This window comes from Pristis pectinata, chromosome 24 (assembly GCF_009764475.1).
Source record: "Pristis pectinata isolate sPriPec2 chromosome 24, sPriPec2.1.pri, whole genome shotgun sequence".
Classification (NCBI taxonomy): Eukaryota; Metazoa; Chordata; class Chondrichthyes; order Rhinopristiformes; family Pristidae; genus Pristis; species Pristis pectinata.
The window spans coordinates 16352931-16373132 of record NC_067428.1 but is presented as its reverse complement, the minus strand read 5'-3'; the positions used below and the strand labels follow the sequence as shown (position 1 = coordinate 16373132).

General features: G+C 42.1%; 1 protein-coding gene across 1 annotated transcript in view; it reads right to left on the bottom strand.

Moving 5' to 3' along the window:
- Window positions 1-4022: 4022 nt before the first annotated feature.
- The window catches only part of LOC127582674 (SURP and G-patch domain-containing protein 2-like), a 34721-nt gene continuing 18541 nt past the window's right edge, over window positions 4023-20202 (bottom strand). The window contains exons 6-10 of the mRNA XM_052038200.1: window positions 17611-17831; window positions 16031-16089; window positions 12979-13115; window positions 6914-7049; window positions 4023-5886 (exon numbers count right to left, since the gene is read on the bottom strand). Coding sequence (XP_051894160.1) covers window positions 6914-7049; window positions 12979-13115; window positions 16031-16089; window positions 17611-17831 — 553 coding nt within the window. The 3' untranslated portion in view covers window positions 4023-5886. The remainder of the gene's footprint in view (window positions 5887-6913; window positions 7050-12978; window positions 13116-16030; window positions 16090-17610; window positions 17832-20202) is intronic.

Below are 20202 nucleotides of genomic sequence, written 5' to 3'. Positions count from 1 at the left end.
ATTGTCCTGTGGGCAATCCAATTACCTAAAATTATCTGCAACCTATCCAACAGCAATTGCTACTTTTCAGAAGAACTTCATTGATTGGGAAGGGCCCTGGAACATCTTGAGATTGTGAAAGGCTATACAGAAGGGTCCTGACCCAAAATGTTGACCGCCTGCTTTTCTCCACGGATGCTGCCTGGCCTGCTGAGTTCCTCCAGCATCATCATGTTTTTCATCTAGATTCCAGCATCTGCAGTCCTTTGTTTCTCCAGGCTATATAGAAATTTGAATTTCTTTTCTTTGACCCTTCTGGGGTTGTGGCTCACACTTGCAGCTGGACTCCTACTACAGTGAAGCTCACCTGTGACTTACATCAGCTTTTTATGCTTATACATGTGTGTTTCCCCAATCTTTTTAAGGAAAAAAAACAATCAAAACTCTTAAGCTAAGAATTTTGTTACCTGTCATAAGGTGCTTTATTACACATTAGGGTGAAACATATAAAGCACGTCTAATCAATCAGCACAACCATAAACACAGTAATACAAACTAAAGAACCTGCCATGCGTCCTAATCTTTGTGGGTCATCCTACTTCATAATCCCTCTGTTCCTTCAGCTGGAGCTCTAGTCTGAATCTCATAATTATACCCTAGTCATCTGTTGCCTGGTGGATCAGTTTGGTGTTGATGTTTTGCCTCTTGAGCCTCCAAGTTGCACTAAGAATGTAATAAAAACAGAAAGTAATGGAAACACTCAGCAGGTCAGACAGACATCTACAGACATAGAAACAGAGTTAACGTTTCAGGTCTAAGGCCCTTTGTCAGAAGGCTCCAGTATCTGCACTTTTATTTTGACTTTCTTCTAATAGGAGCGTTACCATTAAACCAAGTCACTTTACTGACTCTGTAACAAAGTTTTCATCTATTTCAATTTCAGATTCCACCATAATTAACACTTACAGTTTTATATACTGATTCTGGAAATGAGCTGTTTGTCCTGAGGAGTGATTAATGTTGGCCGACATTCACTTGCGTTCAGAAGAATAAGAGAACATCATATTGAGTCATTCTTATGTGCTTCTTTACTCAGCCTTCAAAAATCCATAAATTGTCCAGAATAAGTTGGTGAAACTATAAGACATGCTAACCAGCAGAAGCAGTATGCTATGGTCAGGGCAATACAGTTTCATAAGCAACGGAGCAGATGCAAGCTCTGCAGTCCTGTCACGTTCAGTCGCGAATTGTGGTGGACAATTAAAAACAAACGAGGACGCGCCTCCGTCTTTAAGGATAACACGACTCTACAGGTGATTTCAAAAACTAGGGTTAAAGTACTAACGACCTATTATCTGCTTCAACTGCTAACTGTGGAATCTCAGGGTACGCATATTTTGGTCTTATTTTGCTACATCAACTGAATGTCCTACAAAAGTCATTGGCTGCAACTGAAAATAAGGATGCAGAGGGTGGAAATCTGAAATAAAAACAGAAAATCCTGGAAAAACTCAGCAGGTCAGACAGCATCTGTGGAAAGAGAAACAGTCAACGTTTCAGACCGTTTCTCTTTCCACAGACGCTGCCTGACCGCTGAGCTTTCCGGCATCTTCTGTTTTACCTTCATTGGCTGTAAATCCCGTTGAGGATGCACCATAAATAATCACTCTCAAATACACTGCCCACGGTCTGCCGCTTCTTGTCCACCCTCACCAGGCTGCAGGCGTTGGGAGGGATCATGTTCTCCGCCACGCTGCATGCCGGGCCGTGTAGTTTCTAAAGTCAATTTCTCGCGGGCACTTGTACACTACAATCCCCAGGCTGTCCCATGGTACCGACACACGTGGGGGCGGGTCGAGATGCATCGCCAGAGTTCGCACAGCGGTTGAATGGGGTCGGTGAGGTCGTCCTTTTCGGCGCAATTTTCAATTAATTTCCCCCTGGCCCTCAATCGTAATTCTCAATGTTCAACTTTCAATCTTTCTGTGAGCAAAATGGTTAAAACTGGGTGGCTGTTTAGTGCAAATTAACCGACTGGTTTTGGTCGCATTACCACTAGCCCAGGTGCAGTTTCCTCTGCTGAACTTTTGATCGGGCATGATTTCTGGATTACCCAGAACGTTCTTGAAAAATCCAGATTGGGTTGTCAACATTGTATTTCAAAAAAAATATAAAGCTTGTGAGTGGAGTTTATTTAAGGTGCTCGGGAGGGACTCCGCTGGAAAGATCCAACCATTAACCGCAAAATCCCTGCCTTCAAGTCTGTTGGGTGACGCTGGGACAAGTACCACTTCCGAGACAGCCGCCTTGGGACCAGCCCACAACACGATCTTGTAGGATCGAGAAAATCGCGCAGGATTTCAGGCATTCCCTATGAAAATCATCCGGGACGGTGAATTTAAATGTAGGGCGCGCTTCCGATACAATAATGCCGTCGCTCCCCGCTTTCTTCTGTTCTTGCCCACCCCACCTTTTTCTGATTTTCCTCCTGTGCTTGCAACAGCAGTGAAACATCCGTCATCGACAGCCGGTAGACCATGGCCCCAAACTTGTTGGACCCAGGAAGGGCACACTCCAACTAAAGATTTTTACATTTATCTTGCCTGCAGTGAGATGACAGTGCATATCGCGATGCAAGCGTCTGGCCTTTCCCCGTTTCCTGACCCAGCAGCTGATATTTTGCCCGAGTCGGAGAAAACAAAAACACACACGGAAAATAGCTTGCCCCATGCTGATATTGTACGGGCCAACATTTGCCGCTTAAACATGAACGTCCCTTTGGTAAGTCGTAATGGCACAGGACTAACATTTCATCCCCACACTAACTCCAATGCCTGATGCAGGGTTCCGACCCGAAACGTCGACAATTCCTTTCCTCCCACTGATGCTGCTGGACCGCTGAGTTCCCCTAATATTGTTTGTTACTCCTACCGTGACCGCAATGGGTTTCTCCCAGATCCCAAAGGTTGGGGGTTAATTGGCTACTGTAAATTGCCCCTAGTATTGAGTGGTAGGATTTGGGGGAGTTGATAGGAATGTTGGTGAAATAAAATGCGATTAATGTAGGATAGACTAAATGGGTGTTATTAGTCGGTGGGACTCAAAGGGCCGAAGGGTCTGTTTCCATGACACTATGACCCTAAGGTTTGGAATTTGCTCCTTGTACTTCTGAGCCCTTTTCTCTAGCATTAAAATCTATTTCTTTGAGCTTCTGTGAACTTTATAAGTGCAACGGCTTCAGATTTTGTCAGACGTTTCTGTGATGTTACCCGGGCGGTTGTATTTCAGCCTTGGCGGCAGAGCCTGAAATCCACAGATCTCCAACCACTTCGCATTTAAGTCGTAAACTGGACGGCTGCACTCCTTGAAGTACCAAAGGAAGAAACAGTAAAAAAAACAAAGCCCCGGGAGGAGGAACGAAGCGGGACAACCAACTGGAATGTATGGGGAGAGGAAGAGGATGCGTGGGGACGGAAGGGATGGCTGAGGGAGGTTGCGAAGGATCGACGAGGGAGGAGAAAAAGCCTCACATTCAAAGGATGAAAAAATATAGTGAAACCGGTGAGGAAGTTCCCGGAACGGCTGCAAAATTCCTGACTTGTCGAGGGTGCGAATTCGTGCACAACCCCTGGGTCACTCGCTAAAGTGTTTTTCTGTGGTGCCAAGCTGGACAATTTGTATGTGAACCTGCCCACCTTTCACCCCCTCTCCCCACCGTCGCTGGATGTGGATACATGCCCCACTCGAGAGTCCCGGTCACGGCGATCCACGCTGAGAGTAAGGAGGTTGCATCAGTTGTACTTGGTGTGTCAAACCACCTCACGGACGACTAAACGGCCTGTTCCTGGGCTCAGGCTAAACATCGCGAATGGAATAGAGGCAGGGGTTACTCTCATTGCCTGGATCGAAATTGTCCCAATACCAGCACCAACAATAGACTAACTGCTCATTCATCCTGTTGTTATTGGTGGGATCGACCTGTGCATAAAGTGGCCGAATCGTTAGACGTGCCTGTGTGCCACAGCGAATGAGAGAGACAGACAGACTTTGCGCACGTTTGCTTTAATTTTTTTGTACAGTATATCCAGATTATAAATTCCACATCTGTTAGAAACTGTAACTCTTCCTAACTCGTTCACTATCAAAGATAATGGTCTGCAAGTGGCACCTTTGGTCCACCTGCAGGGAAGGCGGGGTCAGGGGTGAGTTACGTCACCACTCCGTGTGCTACATGCACGGTGATCGAGTTAAGTGAAGCAACACCACAATACTCCACTACTGATAAATAACACAACACAATGGTAAAGCTAAGTAAAGAAACGGCACAGGAGTCTGAACAAGCACTTTCAGTACAATACTGCAACTCAAAGCTCTAAGAGATTTAACATTATGGAGGTGTTCCTCTCTATCAGGCTATCGTTCCAAATTCAGGCTAGCGCTGTGATTTCTTGTTCACTCACCCAACCAAGACTACGCTGTCCCACACACGGTTTATGCAACCCTCCCCCTCCCCCATTCCATAGACATACGGAGCCACGTAATCTCATGCTTTAACACCCCTGTCAATGTTTACCCCGGTTGACGCGTGATTTGGGCACCTGGGATTAGAGATGGGGCTAGTGGGATTGGAAGAAACACAAACTCCGGGGGAAGCCAGTCTAGTTTTGGTCGAAATCATGAAGGCCAAAGCTACCAGTAGTGGCAGGACTGTAAACGCCTGTTTCATAAACGGTTTCACTACAAAACTTCCCCCGATGTGCAGCGTCAACCCCAGGCAGACCCTGCACTTTAGGCAGTTTGACCTGGCTGCTGGGAAAACTCAACCGTTTTCTCTTCCACGTGCTTCATTTTGTTTTCTCCCGCCATGGAGTGAAGTTCTTTCCTCAAACAAAAGTAAGTGACGACGACCATTGCTAGAGTAACACTTGTTTGGCTGTGTTATACTGAATCTCGTTGTTTACACTGACAGTGGTATGTCTGTTGTACCGAATGCGTGGACAGACACCAGCTCTAAACTTGTAACTTGAAAATTCCTAACTGAAAACTTCCTTGCGTCCAAATCAGATACTTACCTCAGGCCAAAGTGTGCAACAGTGAACGCCAAGATTGTTACCTCAATATGGGTTGCAGGGGGGAAAAGCTAACACTGGGTGATAGGAATAGGGACTGCCTAGTCCATTCATTATGAGAAACATTGATATCTAAATAGGAGAATTCTTTAAGACATGTTTTAAAAAATTTAGAAAATGAAACAAGTGCATTATAGATCTCCTATAATAGTCCATCCTCTGACATCAAAGGGATCAAGTGTATACACCTGGATCCAACCAGAACACCAACAACATATGGATCCAGACACATTGTTGGATATCCTAAATTATCCAACTGGAGCACTGTATTCTGTTGTTACATGGTGGGTTGCCAGGTATACTGAGTTACCAGATTACCACATACAGCATTACGAGGTTTCCAGGCACAGTGAGTTCCACGTACACCAAGTTACCAGGCATAGTAAGTTATCAGGTGAGCTACCAGATTACTAGGTACAGTGAGTTACCAGGCTACCATGTACACCGAGTTCACAGTTACCAGATGTTACCTGATTACCATGTACAGCAAGTCTCCAGGTTACTAAGTATAGTGAGTTACCAGGTTACCATGTACAATGAGTCTCCAGGTTACTAGGTATAGTGAATTACCAGGTTACCATGTATAGCAAGTTACCAGGTACAGTGAGTCACCAGGTATAATGGGCTCCAGCACAGTCCTTGTCTGGATAGTTTTTATTATAAACATTCTGCATTTTCAGGTCTTTTCACTTCATGTTGCCTCCAACCCTCTCAACCTGTGCTATGAAGACCATCCTTCACTTTCCAGCAACTCCAACATCACTAGCCCAACATTAACCTGAAACAAAAAGAATAATCAAATAGGAATTATTTGTACAGCTGTGGGAGGGGCAAGGTCGAGGGCAAGTGATGTCAGCACTCCTTGGTAATTTAGTTGTGAAGCTACACGAAACATGATCCGATAAGTGCAATGGTAAAGCTTAGCAATGAAAACAGCACAGAACAGAAATTCAGACACACGATTTCAGTATAATACTCGTCACAAAAATTCTAAAAGAGGTTTATTAATTATCCACTTTGTTTCCCCTCCCCTACCTCCCAGTTTGCCCTCTCCTCTCATTAGGCTGCTGGGATACAGGATTCCACATCTTCTGAAGGTGTTGAGTCTTCGGATACAACTCCCCTCCTTTCCGTAGGATGGTATTACTGGGCTGCATTTCTACTGGGAAGATTCACTTGGCCCCCAGTGCCTCCCTCAAGTAAATGGGTGGCAGGCTACACTTATATTGAAATAATTAAAGCTGCACCTTCTCTGGGTTAACCCAACATTCAAGGATAAATGCACTTCACATAATGCAACGAATCAATGGAAGCAGCTAGGAATGGAAACCTTGTTTTAATTCCCCTCTGCCATCATCAGCCAAGTAACAGAATCTAAGGTTAGGCCAACTTCTTCACTCTCTTCCACCATAAGTACAGAACAATTAATAATACATCCGATAGGGAAGTTCCTTTACTCTGAGAATGGTGAGAACATGGAATTCGCTCAGCAGAGACTGTTTTAAGCAGAAAGCAGTGATACATTTAAGGGAACCATGGCTAAATACATCAAGGAGGAAAGAGCAGAATACATCGATGGGATGATATGGAGCAGGATAGGCGGTGGAACGTTGACACCAACATGGATCAGCTGGCCAGAATGGTCTCATCCAAAAATTTACATTTCACATAAACAAATGCACATGAAGAATGGGGATGTTTCAGAGAATTCAGGCAAGACATTCTCAATATCTCACCTGCTTAACAAACTTTAGTTATTATACGTCTCTAAATAATTTGCTGCTGACCAGCTGTGACATACATACCTAGGATTTTGACAGCAGTTTGCTTCTGAATGCCATCATCATCCGTTTGCGGAAAGTTGCAAATTCATTATCCCCATCATCTACCTCTGCAGTTCCACCAACTCCCAGGCCAGACCTGTCTGTTGACGTCACACCCCTGTGGACAGAGAGCTGCTTTGTAACATTCCCAGTGGAAAGAATTTAAACATTGGAGCTAATGGGGATTAACCTTGTGAGAAACTGAATTTATTTGTCCAACTTACTTTTATCACAATGCCAGGCATGTACCCGTCAGTGCTACAAGTGTAATAATAATAGAAAATGCTGGAAGCAGCTGTCAAGCAGCATTTGCGGGAAGAGGAAATAAAGTCCATATTTTGGGTCACGGACACTTTATCGGAACCAGAAAAGTGAAAATAAAAACAAGTGTGTTAAGTTGCAGAGGTGGGGGGAACACAAAGTGCAGAGCAAAGTTGTCAGGATAACAATTACTTAAAAAAATCTGCATCTGGAGGCAGAAAAAAATGAAGCAAAATGAAACAGAAAGGTACAACTACATCTGTGAAAAGAAAAGGGAGACGCAACCTACAAGAATAGTCCATATGGAATCCTCAAAGGGAAGGTGGAGGGGAAGATGTGTCCGGAGGTAGAATAAAAGAAACTTTTCTTCAACTGGCCTTCCCTCTAACAGTCGATAGGGCTCTCTTCTACTCTCCTCTGTTCCCAGCCATAATATGGGTAGGGTACCTCTTATCTTCACCTTCCACCTTTAATGGATCATCCTCCATAGTTTCAGCCACCTCCAAAAAGATTCCAAAGGGACTGTCCCTCCCTGGTCCACACTTGCCCCATCCATCAGTCACCCCCCCTTCACATGGTGCATTCCCATGCAACTACAGGAGATGCAACACCTGCCCTTTTACCAATTCCCCTCTTCCCATCCAGGAACATAAATCGTCCCTCCAGGAGAAGCAGCAATTCAATTGCACTTCTTCCAATTTAGTGTACTGTGGTCAGTGTTCATTATGTGATCTCCTCTATATTGGAGACTGGGTTACTGCTTTGCAGACACCCCCTGTTTTTTCCTCAGCCAGCAGACACCTGTCCCATTAATTCTCCACGCAACTCCCACTCTGACTTGTCTTCAGCTTCCTACATTGCTGCATCAACAATACCCAATATAAGCCAAAGGGACAGCACCACATCTTCTGTCTGGGTATGTTGTAGCCCTTGGGACTTAATACACAATTTAGTAATTTCAGGTAACTACTCCTTTTTCTTTCTACAGGTGTAGTTGTACCTTTCTGTTTAACTTTTCTTCTCTGCCTCCAGCTGCTGGTTTTTAAAGTAATTATCATTTTAAAGTAATTGACAGCCTGGACTGCGTCAGACATGCCCTCTGGAATCTCCACTCCTTCATAATTTAATATGCTTGTTTCCTCATTTTTCCAGTTCTGATGAAGGTTCTTGACCCAGAACATTGACTCTGTTTCTACTGATGCTGTTTGACCTAAGTGCCTTCAGCATTTTCTATTTTTGTTTTGGATTTACAGCGTCCACAGTTCATTCCTCCAAAAATTATGCACTTGTAGCACACTGACAGACCATAGCCACCAGTACTGTATTGTAACATTATACAGTGACAGAACTGCACCCATCAGTAATGTATCCCAATTTCACATGTGATAGACTGCTACTCACCAGTACTGTACTACAGTATTTTATAGGACAGACCTATGTCCACCAATACTGTAACCTCATGTTACATATTGACAGGCCTGCTCCCATTCAGGTGCAGAAAACATCGATGGGAGTTGTCTGTTGGCCCCAAAACAGTAATGGTAATGTGGGGCATAGAATAAGTCAGGTGCATGTAACGAGGATACAGAGATCATGGGAGACTTCAATCTACCACATGACTGGGTAGTAAAACTGTGCAGGATGAATTCAAGAGATGGTTTTCTAGGTAATAACATTGAATAAACAGGCTAGTTTAGATTTAATAAAGTTTAATGAGAAAGGGTTAATTGATGACCTGGTAGTTAAAGGGCCTTTAAGGAACAGTAGCCAAAATATGACAAGTTTAATATATAGATTTGAAGTGACTTAGTTCAATCTGAAACCAGAGTGTTAAATTTGAAACGCAAACTATGAAGGTATGAGGTGCAATTTGGCTATGGTAGATCGGGAAACTACATTAACTTTTAAGGAATGTAAACATAATTTACAAATAATATATAACCCCTTAAGGCATTAAAAAATAGGAAAAATGATCTACCTGTCACTATCAAGAGAAGTTATGATATTAGATCAAAAGAAAAGCCTTAAAATGTTCCCAAAAAAGTAATTCTGAGGATTGGGAAAATTTCAGAATTCAGCAAAGGAAGACCAAGCCATTGATCAAGAAAGGGAAGATAAAATACAAAGGATACTAGCAAAAGACATAAAACCATATGTAGAGTTTCTATATGGAGACACTAGAAAGACTGCAGATGCTAGAAATCTGGAGCAACACACAAAATACTGGAGGAACTCAGCAGGTCAGGCAGCATCTATGGAGTGAAATATACAGTCGACGTTTCGGGTCAAGACCCTTCATCAGGACTGAGTTTCTACAGAGTTTCTATAGATATGTGAAAAGGAAAGGATTAGCTAATGTTGATCCCTCAGAGACTGAGACAGGAGAGGTCACATCAGGGAATAAGGAAATAGCCCAGAAATTAAACAAATAATTTGCCTCTCTCTTTATTGAAGGATATAGAGAAAAATTCTTGCAAATAAGAAAGGCCGACAGGTCCAGAGTAAATGAGGAGTTGAACGAAATTAGCATTAGTCAAAAACCAGTACTGGAGAAATCACTAGGACTGAAAGTTGCTAAGTACTCAGGACCTGATGACATTCATCCCAGTGCTTTGAAGGAGGTGGCTATGGGAATATTCACAGAGTTCACATCTGTGTTGACCATCAACTACCTATCCATACTAATCCCATCTTCAGGCAATTGGCCTGTAGCCTTCTATGCCATGGCTTTTCAAGTGTTCATCTTTATACTACTTAATGGTTGCCTGTCTCCACAACCCCCTCAGACAGTGCATTCTAGATTTCAACCATCCTCTAGGTGAAAAAATTCCTCCTCAAATCTCTCTAAATTTCCTACCCTTTACCTTAAACCTATGTGCTGTGGTTATAGATGCCTGTTAAGGAGATATCCACTATCTCACTCTCCACCTTAATGTCCCTCATAATTTTGTATTATTCTGTCAGATCGTCCCTTATTCTTCTCCACACCAAAGAAAACAAACCCAGCCTATCCTATCTCTTCCCTTAGCTGAAACAGTCCATTCCAGGCAACATCCTGGTGAGTCTCCTCAAACACCTCAGTGCAATCATATTCTTCCTAAAGTGTGGAGATTACAGCTGTAGTCTAACTAATGTCTTACATAGTTGTATCATAACCTCCTTGCTCTTATATCCTCTGCCCTGAATGTATTCTACACCACCTTATCTATCAATGCTGCTGCTGTCAAGGATCCTTAGCAATATACACCAGGTCCTTCTGTTTCTCAGTAGTTCCCACAGTCCTACCACTTATTGTTTCCTTGCCTTATTATTTCTCCCAGTGGTTGTCATCTTCCAAAATTCCATAAGATTCTAGAATTGTTCCCACAGATTGGAAGGTAGCAAATGGAACTTCATTATTTAAGAAAGAAGGGACAGAAAAAATAGGGAACTACCAACCAGTTAGCCGGATATAGGTAGCAGGGAAAATGCTCGAGACCATTATTAAGGAAGTGGTAATACTGGAACTGAAAAATAATAGGATTAGGCAGAGCTGTAGATTGGGTTTTAAAGGGAAATCTTGTATGACCAACCTATTAAAACTTTATGTAGTTGGAACTAGCAAAATAGATAAGAGGGAATCAGTGGATGTGGCCACTTTCTGAAGGCCTTTAATAAGTGGCCTTTAATCCCTAGCCACAAAAGAGATTATTAAACAAAATTAGAGGACACAGTATTGTGGGCAAAATAGAGATATGGATTGAGGAATGGTTAACAGATGGAAAACAGAGAGTAGGGATAAACTATTTATTTTCAACAAAGATGAGTTGTTTACCTAGCTGTTTACAATCTACAGCAGTGATTTAAATGAGGGGATCAAATATAATACATCTAAGTTTGCTAATGAAGTGGCAGTGTGAGTAGAGGGGCTTTAAGAGATATAGGCAGGCTAAGTGAATGGGCAAGGACATGACAATTGCAATAGTTTTGTCTTTGAAATTGAAAAGATTTGGTGTTCAGCAGGTACCTTGTACACGAATCACTGAAAATTAACATGAAGGTTTAGCAAGCAATTAGGAAGCTTAACAGTAGGTTGGTCTTTATTGCAAGAGGAGACATATTGTTCGAATCATATAAAGCTGTAGTGAGACAGCATCTGAAATATTGTGTTTAGATGTGGTCTTCCTATCTAAGGAAGGATGTACTTACAATAAAAGTAGTATGGCTAAGATACACATATTGATTCCTGTGGTGGTGGATTTGTCATACAATGAGAAATTAAGCAGATTAGGCCTATATTTTCTGGAGTTTAGAACAATGAAGGTGATTTCATTCAAACACACAAGATTCTTCAGGAAATGCCATGGTACATATGGAGTCAATGTTTCCCTGCCTGCGTTATCTAGAACCAGGGATCAATGTCCAAAAATTAGGAGTCAGCCATTCAGGACAGAGATGAGGAAACAGTTCTTCAGCAGGAAGGTAATGAATCTTGGAAGTCTCTGCCCAGGGGGCTGTGTGGCTCATTTGTTGAGTGTGTACATAAGGCCTTAAGATATAGGGGCAGAATTAGACCACTTGGCCCTTTGAATCTGCTCTGCCATTCAATCATGGCTGATTTTTTTTCAACCCCCATTCTCCCGCCTTCTCCCCGTAACCTTTAACCCTCTGTGACACTACCTGTTCCTCCACCTATCCTGGTATCGTCTGCAAACTTAGCCATAATGCCATCCATTCCCTCATCCAGATCATTAATGCATTAAGTGAAAAGTTACAGTTCTAACACTCACCACGTCACCAGCAGCTATCCTGAATAGGACCCTTTTATCCCTAATCTCTGACTTCTGCCAGTCATCCATTCTTCTATCCATGCTAATACCTTGCCTCTAACACCATGGGCTCTGATCTTGTTCAGCAGCATCATGTGCGGCACCTTGTTAAAGACCTTCTGAAAATCCAAGTGAATAAGATCCACTGACTCTCCTTTGTCTAACCTACTTGTTACCCCCCCCCCCCCCCCCCAAAGAATTCTGACAGATTGTCAGGCAAGATCTTCCCTTAACGAAACTGTGGTGACCACCCTATCTTATCATATACTTCCAAGTACATTACAGAGATTGGTAGATTTTTCAATATTAAGGGAATCAAGGAATATTGGGTTGGTGTAGGAAAGTGGCATTGAGGTAAAAGATCAACCAAGATTATACTGAACAGTGGACTGGGCATGAGATGCTGAAGGGTCTACTTCTGCTTCTATTTCTTATGCTCATCAGTGCTTTGGCCCAGTGCAAGTGGCAGACCTGCACTTGATCAAAAAGGATCAGGTTGATAACTAGTGACGAAAGGTCATTAACCTGAAATGTTAACTGTCATTCCAGACAATGCCTGATCTCTGAGTATTTCTAGCATTTTCTGTTTTCATTGCACTAGCACTGTATCCTACGTTATATGTTGACATACTGTACCCACCAGTAACGTTATACTGTCACTGTCTGTCCCTACCAGTATTGCACCCATCTTGTACTGTTCAAACTGATGGGCGATTTTGAAACTCCAACGGATGGAGTAGACAAACATTCATACATTACCAAAATCCCACTGAGATGCAAGATGCAAGTTTCCCATTTCAAAGCGAAGGAAATGAATGCAAACAATTAATTGTCAACAAAACTTTACGTCACTGATAGGAACGATGTTTGTGCTGAGGCCCCTTAGGCAACCTTTCAGCTCAGGAGTTTTGGCCAAGTTTGAAACCATTATGCAAATGTGGGAGGGTACAGTCCATCCAGCCCCACAATCTATTATACCTGTTGACGGGATCTCTGATGCCCTGTTTATCTGAACCCAGTCCCTCTCCATCCTTCCAGCCCATCTTCTGCAGCATCTGGTACCCAAGGTTGTCCGTTGCCAGTTTGTTTTTGGTGTAATTTATATCCTCAGATTTCTGAAAGAGAAGCATTTGCTTAGAATAAATCTTCTGCACAACCAAATGCAGATCAATTTACCCAGAACCAGGGTTCCTCAATGGCTCAATGGATAAAGGTATCATCTGGTCTCAGTCTCACCTACCTGAAGGTTACTTGTTTAGTTTGTGCTGACTTAGCTGAGCTTTGCCAAGGTGACAATTGAGGAGGGGGAGTTTTTCCAGCATCTCTTGTGTAGGTAGGATCAAACCAATCTGGGCTCTGATCACTATCCATTGACTTGAAGTGTAATATTCATGGGCAAGGGAGGTTTAGGTTTGGCTGCTGCTCTTTCTGGAGTTGAAAATACTGGAGACTGGGATCAAGTATGAAAAATGGTCACATAGAAAGCTTTGAAGGGTGTCTAATGTCTGAGGAAGTGCACATGCAAGACCCAATACATTTGAAAGAAAAAGATTGTTTTTTCACAAATTTAGGATGTCCCAAAGTGCTTTACATTCAATTACATACTTTGGAACTCTTCTGAAGTAAAAAAGACAGCAATCAGTTTGAATACCGAGTACTTTTACAAACAGCAGAGTGACAACTGCCATTTTACTGTTTTTAGACATGGCTGATGGATAAATATCAGTCCAGGATATTGGGGAAGCTCCCCTGTTTTTCTTTTAAATAGTCCCAAAGCAGCTTTTACTTCCAGCCAGAAGATGTACTTTGACAGTGCTGTGTTCCTTCAGAATCACAATCACAAGCTTGGATTATATGCCATCTCTGGAGTGGGTCATAAACTCTCAATCTTCTTATTCAGAACCAAGATCTCATAAATAGCAATCCAATTAATGACCAGTTCGCAGAACAGAATGGTTACAGTGCAGGAGGAGGCCATTAGGCCCATCAAATCTGTATTGTGTCTATAGAAGAATAATGCTGGTATTCCAACTGCCACACCATTTCTCCACAGCCCTTCAAGATCTTTCTTTTCAGATACTTCTGCAGCTCTCTTTGGAATGCAGCAATTGGTTCGTGACCCGCCGGCCAACTGGAAACAATCTCTCTCTCTCTCTCTCTTCCTCTCCTTCACAATTTTAAATCACTTTCTCAGATCTCCTTGCAACCTCTGTTAATGGGAACAATTCTAGCTACTCCATTCTATCCTCTTTCTAAAGCATATATTTTGTTCCTAAAATGTGATTCCCAGCACTACAGAATATTCCACTTGAATGGTTGAACCAGTGTTTTACAAAGTTTCTTCATGATTTCCTTTCTTTCACATGCTATATATCAATTTACAGTATAAAGCTCAGGATCCTGAATGCTTTTTAAACCACTTTCTTAACCTGCCTTACCACTTTCAACAAATTATGCACCTATGCCCCCAAATCTCTCTGCTGCTTTAATCCATTTAGAATTGTGTCTCCTGGTTTATAAGGCCTCTTCTCATTCTTCCTACCAAAAAAAAACACTTCCCATTTTTCAACATTAGATTTAATCTTCATTCTATCTGGCAATTCTACCAGCCTGACTATATCTTGCTGGAATCTATTATTATCCTTCTCACAGTTCACTAAGTTTCTAAGATACTTGTCATCTGCAAATTTGAAAATTTGCCCAATGCGCCCAAGTCATTAATAAATAAAGGAAAATGGCGGCCCTTGTACTGACTTCTGAGAAACTCCACTGTATATTTCCCTTCAATCCTAAAAACAATCTTTTGCTACTACCCTATTTCCTGCTAGTAAACTAATTTTCCATCCATCCTGCCATTGCCCCTTTTATCTCACAGCCTCCATTTTTGATAAAAACCAATTATTTGGTACCTTATCTAACACCACTTGGAGGTATACCACATCAATTGCATTTTTCTCATCAACCCTCTCTGCCATTTCAGCAAAAAATTCTATCAAGTTAGTTCAATACAACTTGCATTTAACTAATTCACATTGGCTTTCTCTATTCACTGCACGCTTCTCAAAGTGGCTGCTAATTCTGTCTGTGGTTATTATTTCTAGAATGCGCCCTACCGTCAATGTTAAATTGATTGGACTGGGTTTATTGCTATACCCTTCTTTGAACAAGGGTGTAATATTTTCTGTTTTTCAATCCCCACATACCACCCTGAAGCTTTAGATATTAGGAAGATTGTAGCTGTCGCCTCTGTAATATCTTCCCTTACCTCCTATAGGAACCTCAGATGCATCCCACCTGAACCAGGTGATTTATCCACTTTATGTGCAGTGATCCTTTCTAGTATTTCCTCTGTCAATTTCTAGCCCACCCAGAATCCCAACTACATCTTCATTTGCTGAGGCTCTGGAAATATCTTCTTCCTGGTGAAGCCCGATGTAAGATATTCACTTACTGCCTCCATGAGTCATTTCCTTTTTGGTCTTTGATCAACCCCCGATTATTTTCCTGCTCACGTTCCTATAGTGTTGTTTCCTAATTCTTAACAGGTTATATCCTTGATTGCTCCAGGACATCCTATCTCTCGCATATCAAACAGTCTCCTTCCCTCCCTCAATCAAAAATCTCTCTTCCCCTCCTTTCTTCACTCATTCAGTACTGTAGTGCAGTATCAATTTGGACTGGTGGTGCAACAGGGTGCTTTCAGAATTAATGGAAAGAGCGCTGCCTACTGTGCTGAAGTTAACAACTTCAGTTCTGGACTTAAGGAGAGGATGGAAGGAAATGTGAAAATCTTTTTAAAAACTATATGGCTGCACTTAATAAGCAAGCAATTAGATGTTCACTACAGAACAGACAATGGAAGCATGGTAGAGGCTTCCTTAAGCAATTATTACAATATCAATTAAGAACTTAAAACAAAGCTGTACAGTGAATGTCTCTGGTTGGCAATCATGCCGAAGACTGAAAGGATAGGTATTGGTATAGAAAGATCACATTTAGGACAGCATAGAATTATGGCCTGTAACCTTACCGGCTTTTTCTTCGGTTTGTATGTTGGCTTGTCATAACCAATTCTCTTCAACTCTCGAACTGAAATGACAGCATAGAATTATCAATGACTTATACCTGTTGTTTTAGCAATAAACTATAATGCAGCCCGAATAATCCAATTTCTGGATTGTATTAGAAGATCTCCAGACAGAATTTCCTGGTATCAAGCAATGTTTGGATTTTGGATAAATTTGAATAAACCAGTGGTGTTTTTTTTTTGTGTATCCATTGTAATTTATTTATCGTATCATGTTTTACAAGTAAATGATTACTTTAAAAATATACATAATCTTTCAGGAAATTATTCATTGATTGTATTTATTTAATAGCTTTAATAACATTTGTAAATATCTTATGAAGAGTCATTTGTTTAGTGAAATTCAGTTTTTGAACTATGGACTTTCAAACTGAAAACCTATTTATTGTTTTAGATTTTGGATCTTTTCAGAGAACATGGTTAAGTTATTTTAAAACATGCTTTTCACTAACATTGAAAGGATTATATTTTTCAGAGCAACCTTCATGAAAGGGATCTAGACAAAAGCAGTTAATGTAATAATCAAAAGCTGTTTTTTATCTGACTGACATTAATAACAATTTATTAGCTAGGTTATCAGAAAGCATTACAGCCAGGTGGTGGAAACTCCACTTAACCTCCGTCAATCTATGAAGGGGAGATTAGAAGAGACAAATGTCTTAGGCACAGAGGGATATTTGAAACAGGGTAATGTATAGAGTGCGAGATAGCAAAGCTCAGGAGACCTCAAAGCATAGGTTTTACCCCTGGATGGGCCCTCTGCCTTTTATCCTATATGCATTTACACAAACAACCCACTAAAGTCAGATAATATCATGCATTCACTAATTTTGCACCATCTTGTAAAAATAAATTTTACTTACCTAAAGTGAATCTGATAACATCTGTTGTTATATGCATTCATCAAACTGTGTAATAAATGCACTGAAATGATTTAACCCAAATCTTATCTAATCTGAATTTACATGTCATGAGAGACAGACAACAAAAATGCAAATAGCATGAGATATGGTCCAGATCATGGAAGATTTACTGTTAACTTTCTATCATGCAAGCTGATGGAAATTTTCTCAAAGACTTTGAATTCAATGACCAAAATTGAGAGGCCTCTAATTAATGTCTAGATTAACTTTAGGGACATCAACAATAGCTTGGAGCAGCATTATTGCCATATAGTCATGGGTTCAAATTCCATTCTAGGACTTGAGGAGCAAAAAAGAAATTGAGCCAGATAACCACCAAGGGACTCCCTACAATTTGTCCAGAGTATTAAATTTTTAAAACAGAAGCTGTGGATCTTAGCTGGGTGTTTGATAAAAAAAATTAAATTGACCTGACAGAAATTAAAAATATTGTGTCACACGGTCTTACTATAATTTTCCATTATTGCTCTGTATAGATGGCTCTTGCCATTAGGGAAGGTAGTAAGGCAAATGATGCAATCACCACATTAAGCAGTCATTTTCATACACATATTTACAGTGGAAACAAATGTTTTTCCCCCATATTTTTAACTGCTTTACCTGGTGATGGGGCAGCCCTTGGGCGCACTTTCTTAGGTGGCAGCATGCCCACTTTCAATGTTAGTCCCTTCCTCTTTCTGGTGCGCAGGGCAGAATGGCCAGAAGATCCCGCCTCTGGTGCAGGATCTGCGGAGGATTCTGATTTCTCTGCTATCGCGCTGTACTCCTTCACCTTCTCTTTATAATATTTGAAGTAGGAACTGTTCTCATCGTAGAGAAACCTGTAGAGACCAGAAAACCAAACCACTGCAATCCCTCTTTTGCACAAAAATTGATAATTTCCATTCCTGGCAGGATGCAGAGAAGCCACAGCCTGTGTGCCACTTACAAGAGATCAGCAAATGTGGAAATAATTTATGAAGTGCCACCACAAACTCAAGATTTTCAGAGTACTTTACAGCCAACCAAGTAATGTTGAAGCAAAGTCACTGTTGTAACAAAGAAAATGCAGCAGCCAATTTTAGGCACAAGTAGCCTCCAAAACAGCAAAGTGATAATGAGCACAAAGAATCCCAGAAGTGCTGAGAAGGTCAACTAGCATCAATGGGGGTGAAACTCAGTTGATGTTTCAAGTCAAGGACCATTCATCAGAACTGAAAAGTGAGAAGACAAGCGTGTTTTAAATAGCAGAAAGGGGAAGACAGAGATGAGAGAGAATGTCTCCAGAGGTTCTCCTCCTGAGGGAAGAGAGAGTATTTCCTGTTACGATTCCACTCAATTCTTTCAGTTTCTTTGTCTCTGTTGGATCTTATTCTGATAATGAGCCTTTCCACACCAGTGCCTCTAATCTAATTTCCTTTCTCCTTAACCAAGCATTTCCCTCTACTATAGTTAACAAAGGCTTAGGATTTCCTTTAACTCCAGCACCTTTCTTTCTCTCACCCTCTCTCCTATCAGGCAGAACAGGGCTAGGGTTTCCTTTGCACTGATCTTCCACCCCAGGAGCTTTCCAGATTATCCTCTGTAATTTCTGCCACCTCCAGGCACATTTTCCCTTTCCTTCTCCATTTAGCCCCCCAAAGAGACCATTCTGGTACATCCTTCCATTTCCACTTTCAATGGCACTTTCTCATGCAATTTTGGGAGAAGCAACATCTACCCCTTTACCTCTTTCCTTCCCACCATCCAAGGACTCAAACAGTCCTTCCAGGTAAAGCAGCAATTCATTGTGCAGCATTTGGTGCACATTGGAGCATCTCTGTTTAGTCTGCAAGTGCAACTCTGAGCTAGGTACTGTGGGAACTATTTCCCGTACTTCTGCTCTTAACCATTTTCCCCACCCCCAACAATACAGGGATATAGTTCCTCTGGTCCTCCCCTATCAACCCCCCCACCCCCAGCCTACACATCCAGCACATCATTCTTCGCAACTTCCACCAGCTACAATGTGATCTCACCACCAGGCACATCTTCCCCTTCCCACCCCATTCTACTTTACACAGGGATCACTCTCTCCGTGACTTCCTGGTCTGCTCATCCCTCGCCACCCAACCCCTCCCTCCCCAGGCACCTTCTCCTGTAAGAGGTGTAACACCTGTCCCTACACCTCTTCCCTCACCACCATCCAGGGCCCTAAGCAACCCTTCCAGGTGAGGCAGACATTCACACATCGACATGTATGTCCTCAGCCTCCTCCACCGCGGGGCGAGGCTAAACGCAAACTAGAGGAACAGCACCTCATATTCCGCCTGGGTAGTTTACAACCTGATGGTATGAACAATGAATCCTCCAACTTTCGGTACACAGCTCCCCCTCTGTCCCTTTTCTCTGTCCTCCTGATCTACCCAGTTCTTCCTACACTCACCCCAGACACCATCACCATTTCTTTCCCCTCCTCCACCCTCTCCATCTGCCCATCACCCACACACTCCTCCAACTGGTTCCCCCTCCCCCACTATTGCCAATGCCATCTCCACATGCTCCACTTGCCCCTCCTTTCAGATTCCACCATCTTCAGCCCTTTATTGCTTCCACCTATCACCTCCCAGCTTCTGGCACTATTTCCACTCTCCCCTATCCCATCTGCCTGTCCATTCTCCTCACCTAATTTTGCCTATATCCTGCTAGCTCTTGCTTCACCCCTTACCTCCACTTTTTTTTTATACTGGGCATCTCCCCTCTACCTTTCAGCCCAGATGAAGGGTCTCGACCCAAAACATCAACTGTCCATTTACCTGCATAGGTGCTGCCTGATACGCTGACTTCCTCTAGCTTTTTGTGTGTAACATCTGAAAACAGGTTATTTGGCTATTAACACATTTATGTCTGCAGGATATTGCTATGTCAGTATTGGTTCCCACAGATTTTACATTGCAATAGTTCCATGGTTATATTTCATAATTACTTTATTGGCTTGAGGCTGTGAAAGGGACTACATAAATGCACAAGTTTTAGCTTTTTATAGAGGAACAGACAGATCTCTAGCCTACAGTTAAAATACGAATGATCTCTGACCAAATAAAGGGTCCAGATGAAGGGTCTCGACCAAAAATGTTGACTGTCCATTTCCCTCCATAGATGCTGCCTGACCTGCTGAGTTCCTCCAGTGCCTTTGTATGTTAATCTCTGACCAAACATTTCTTTATGGCATAA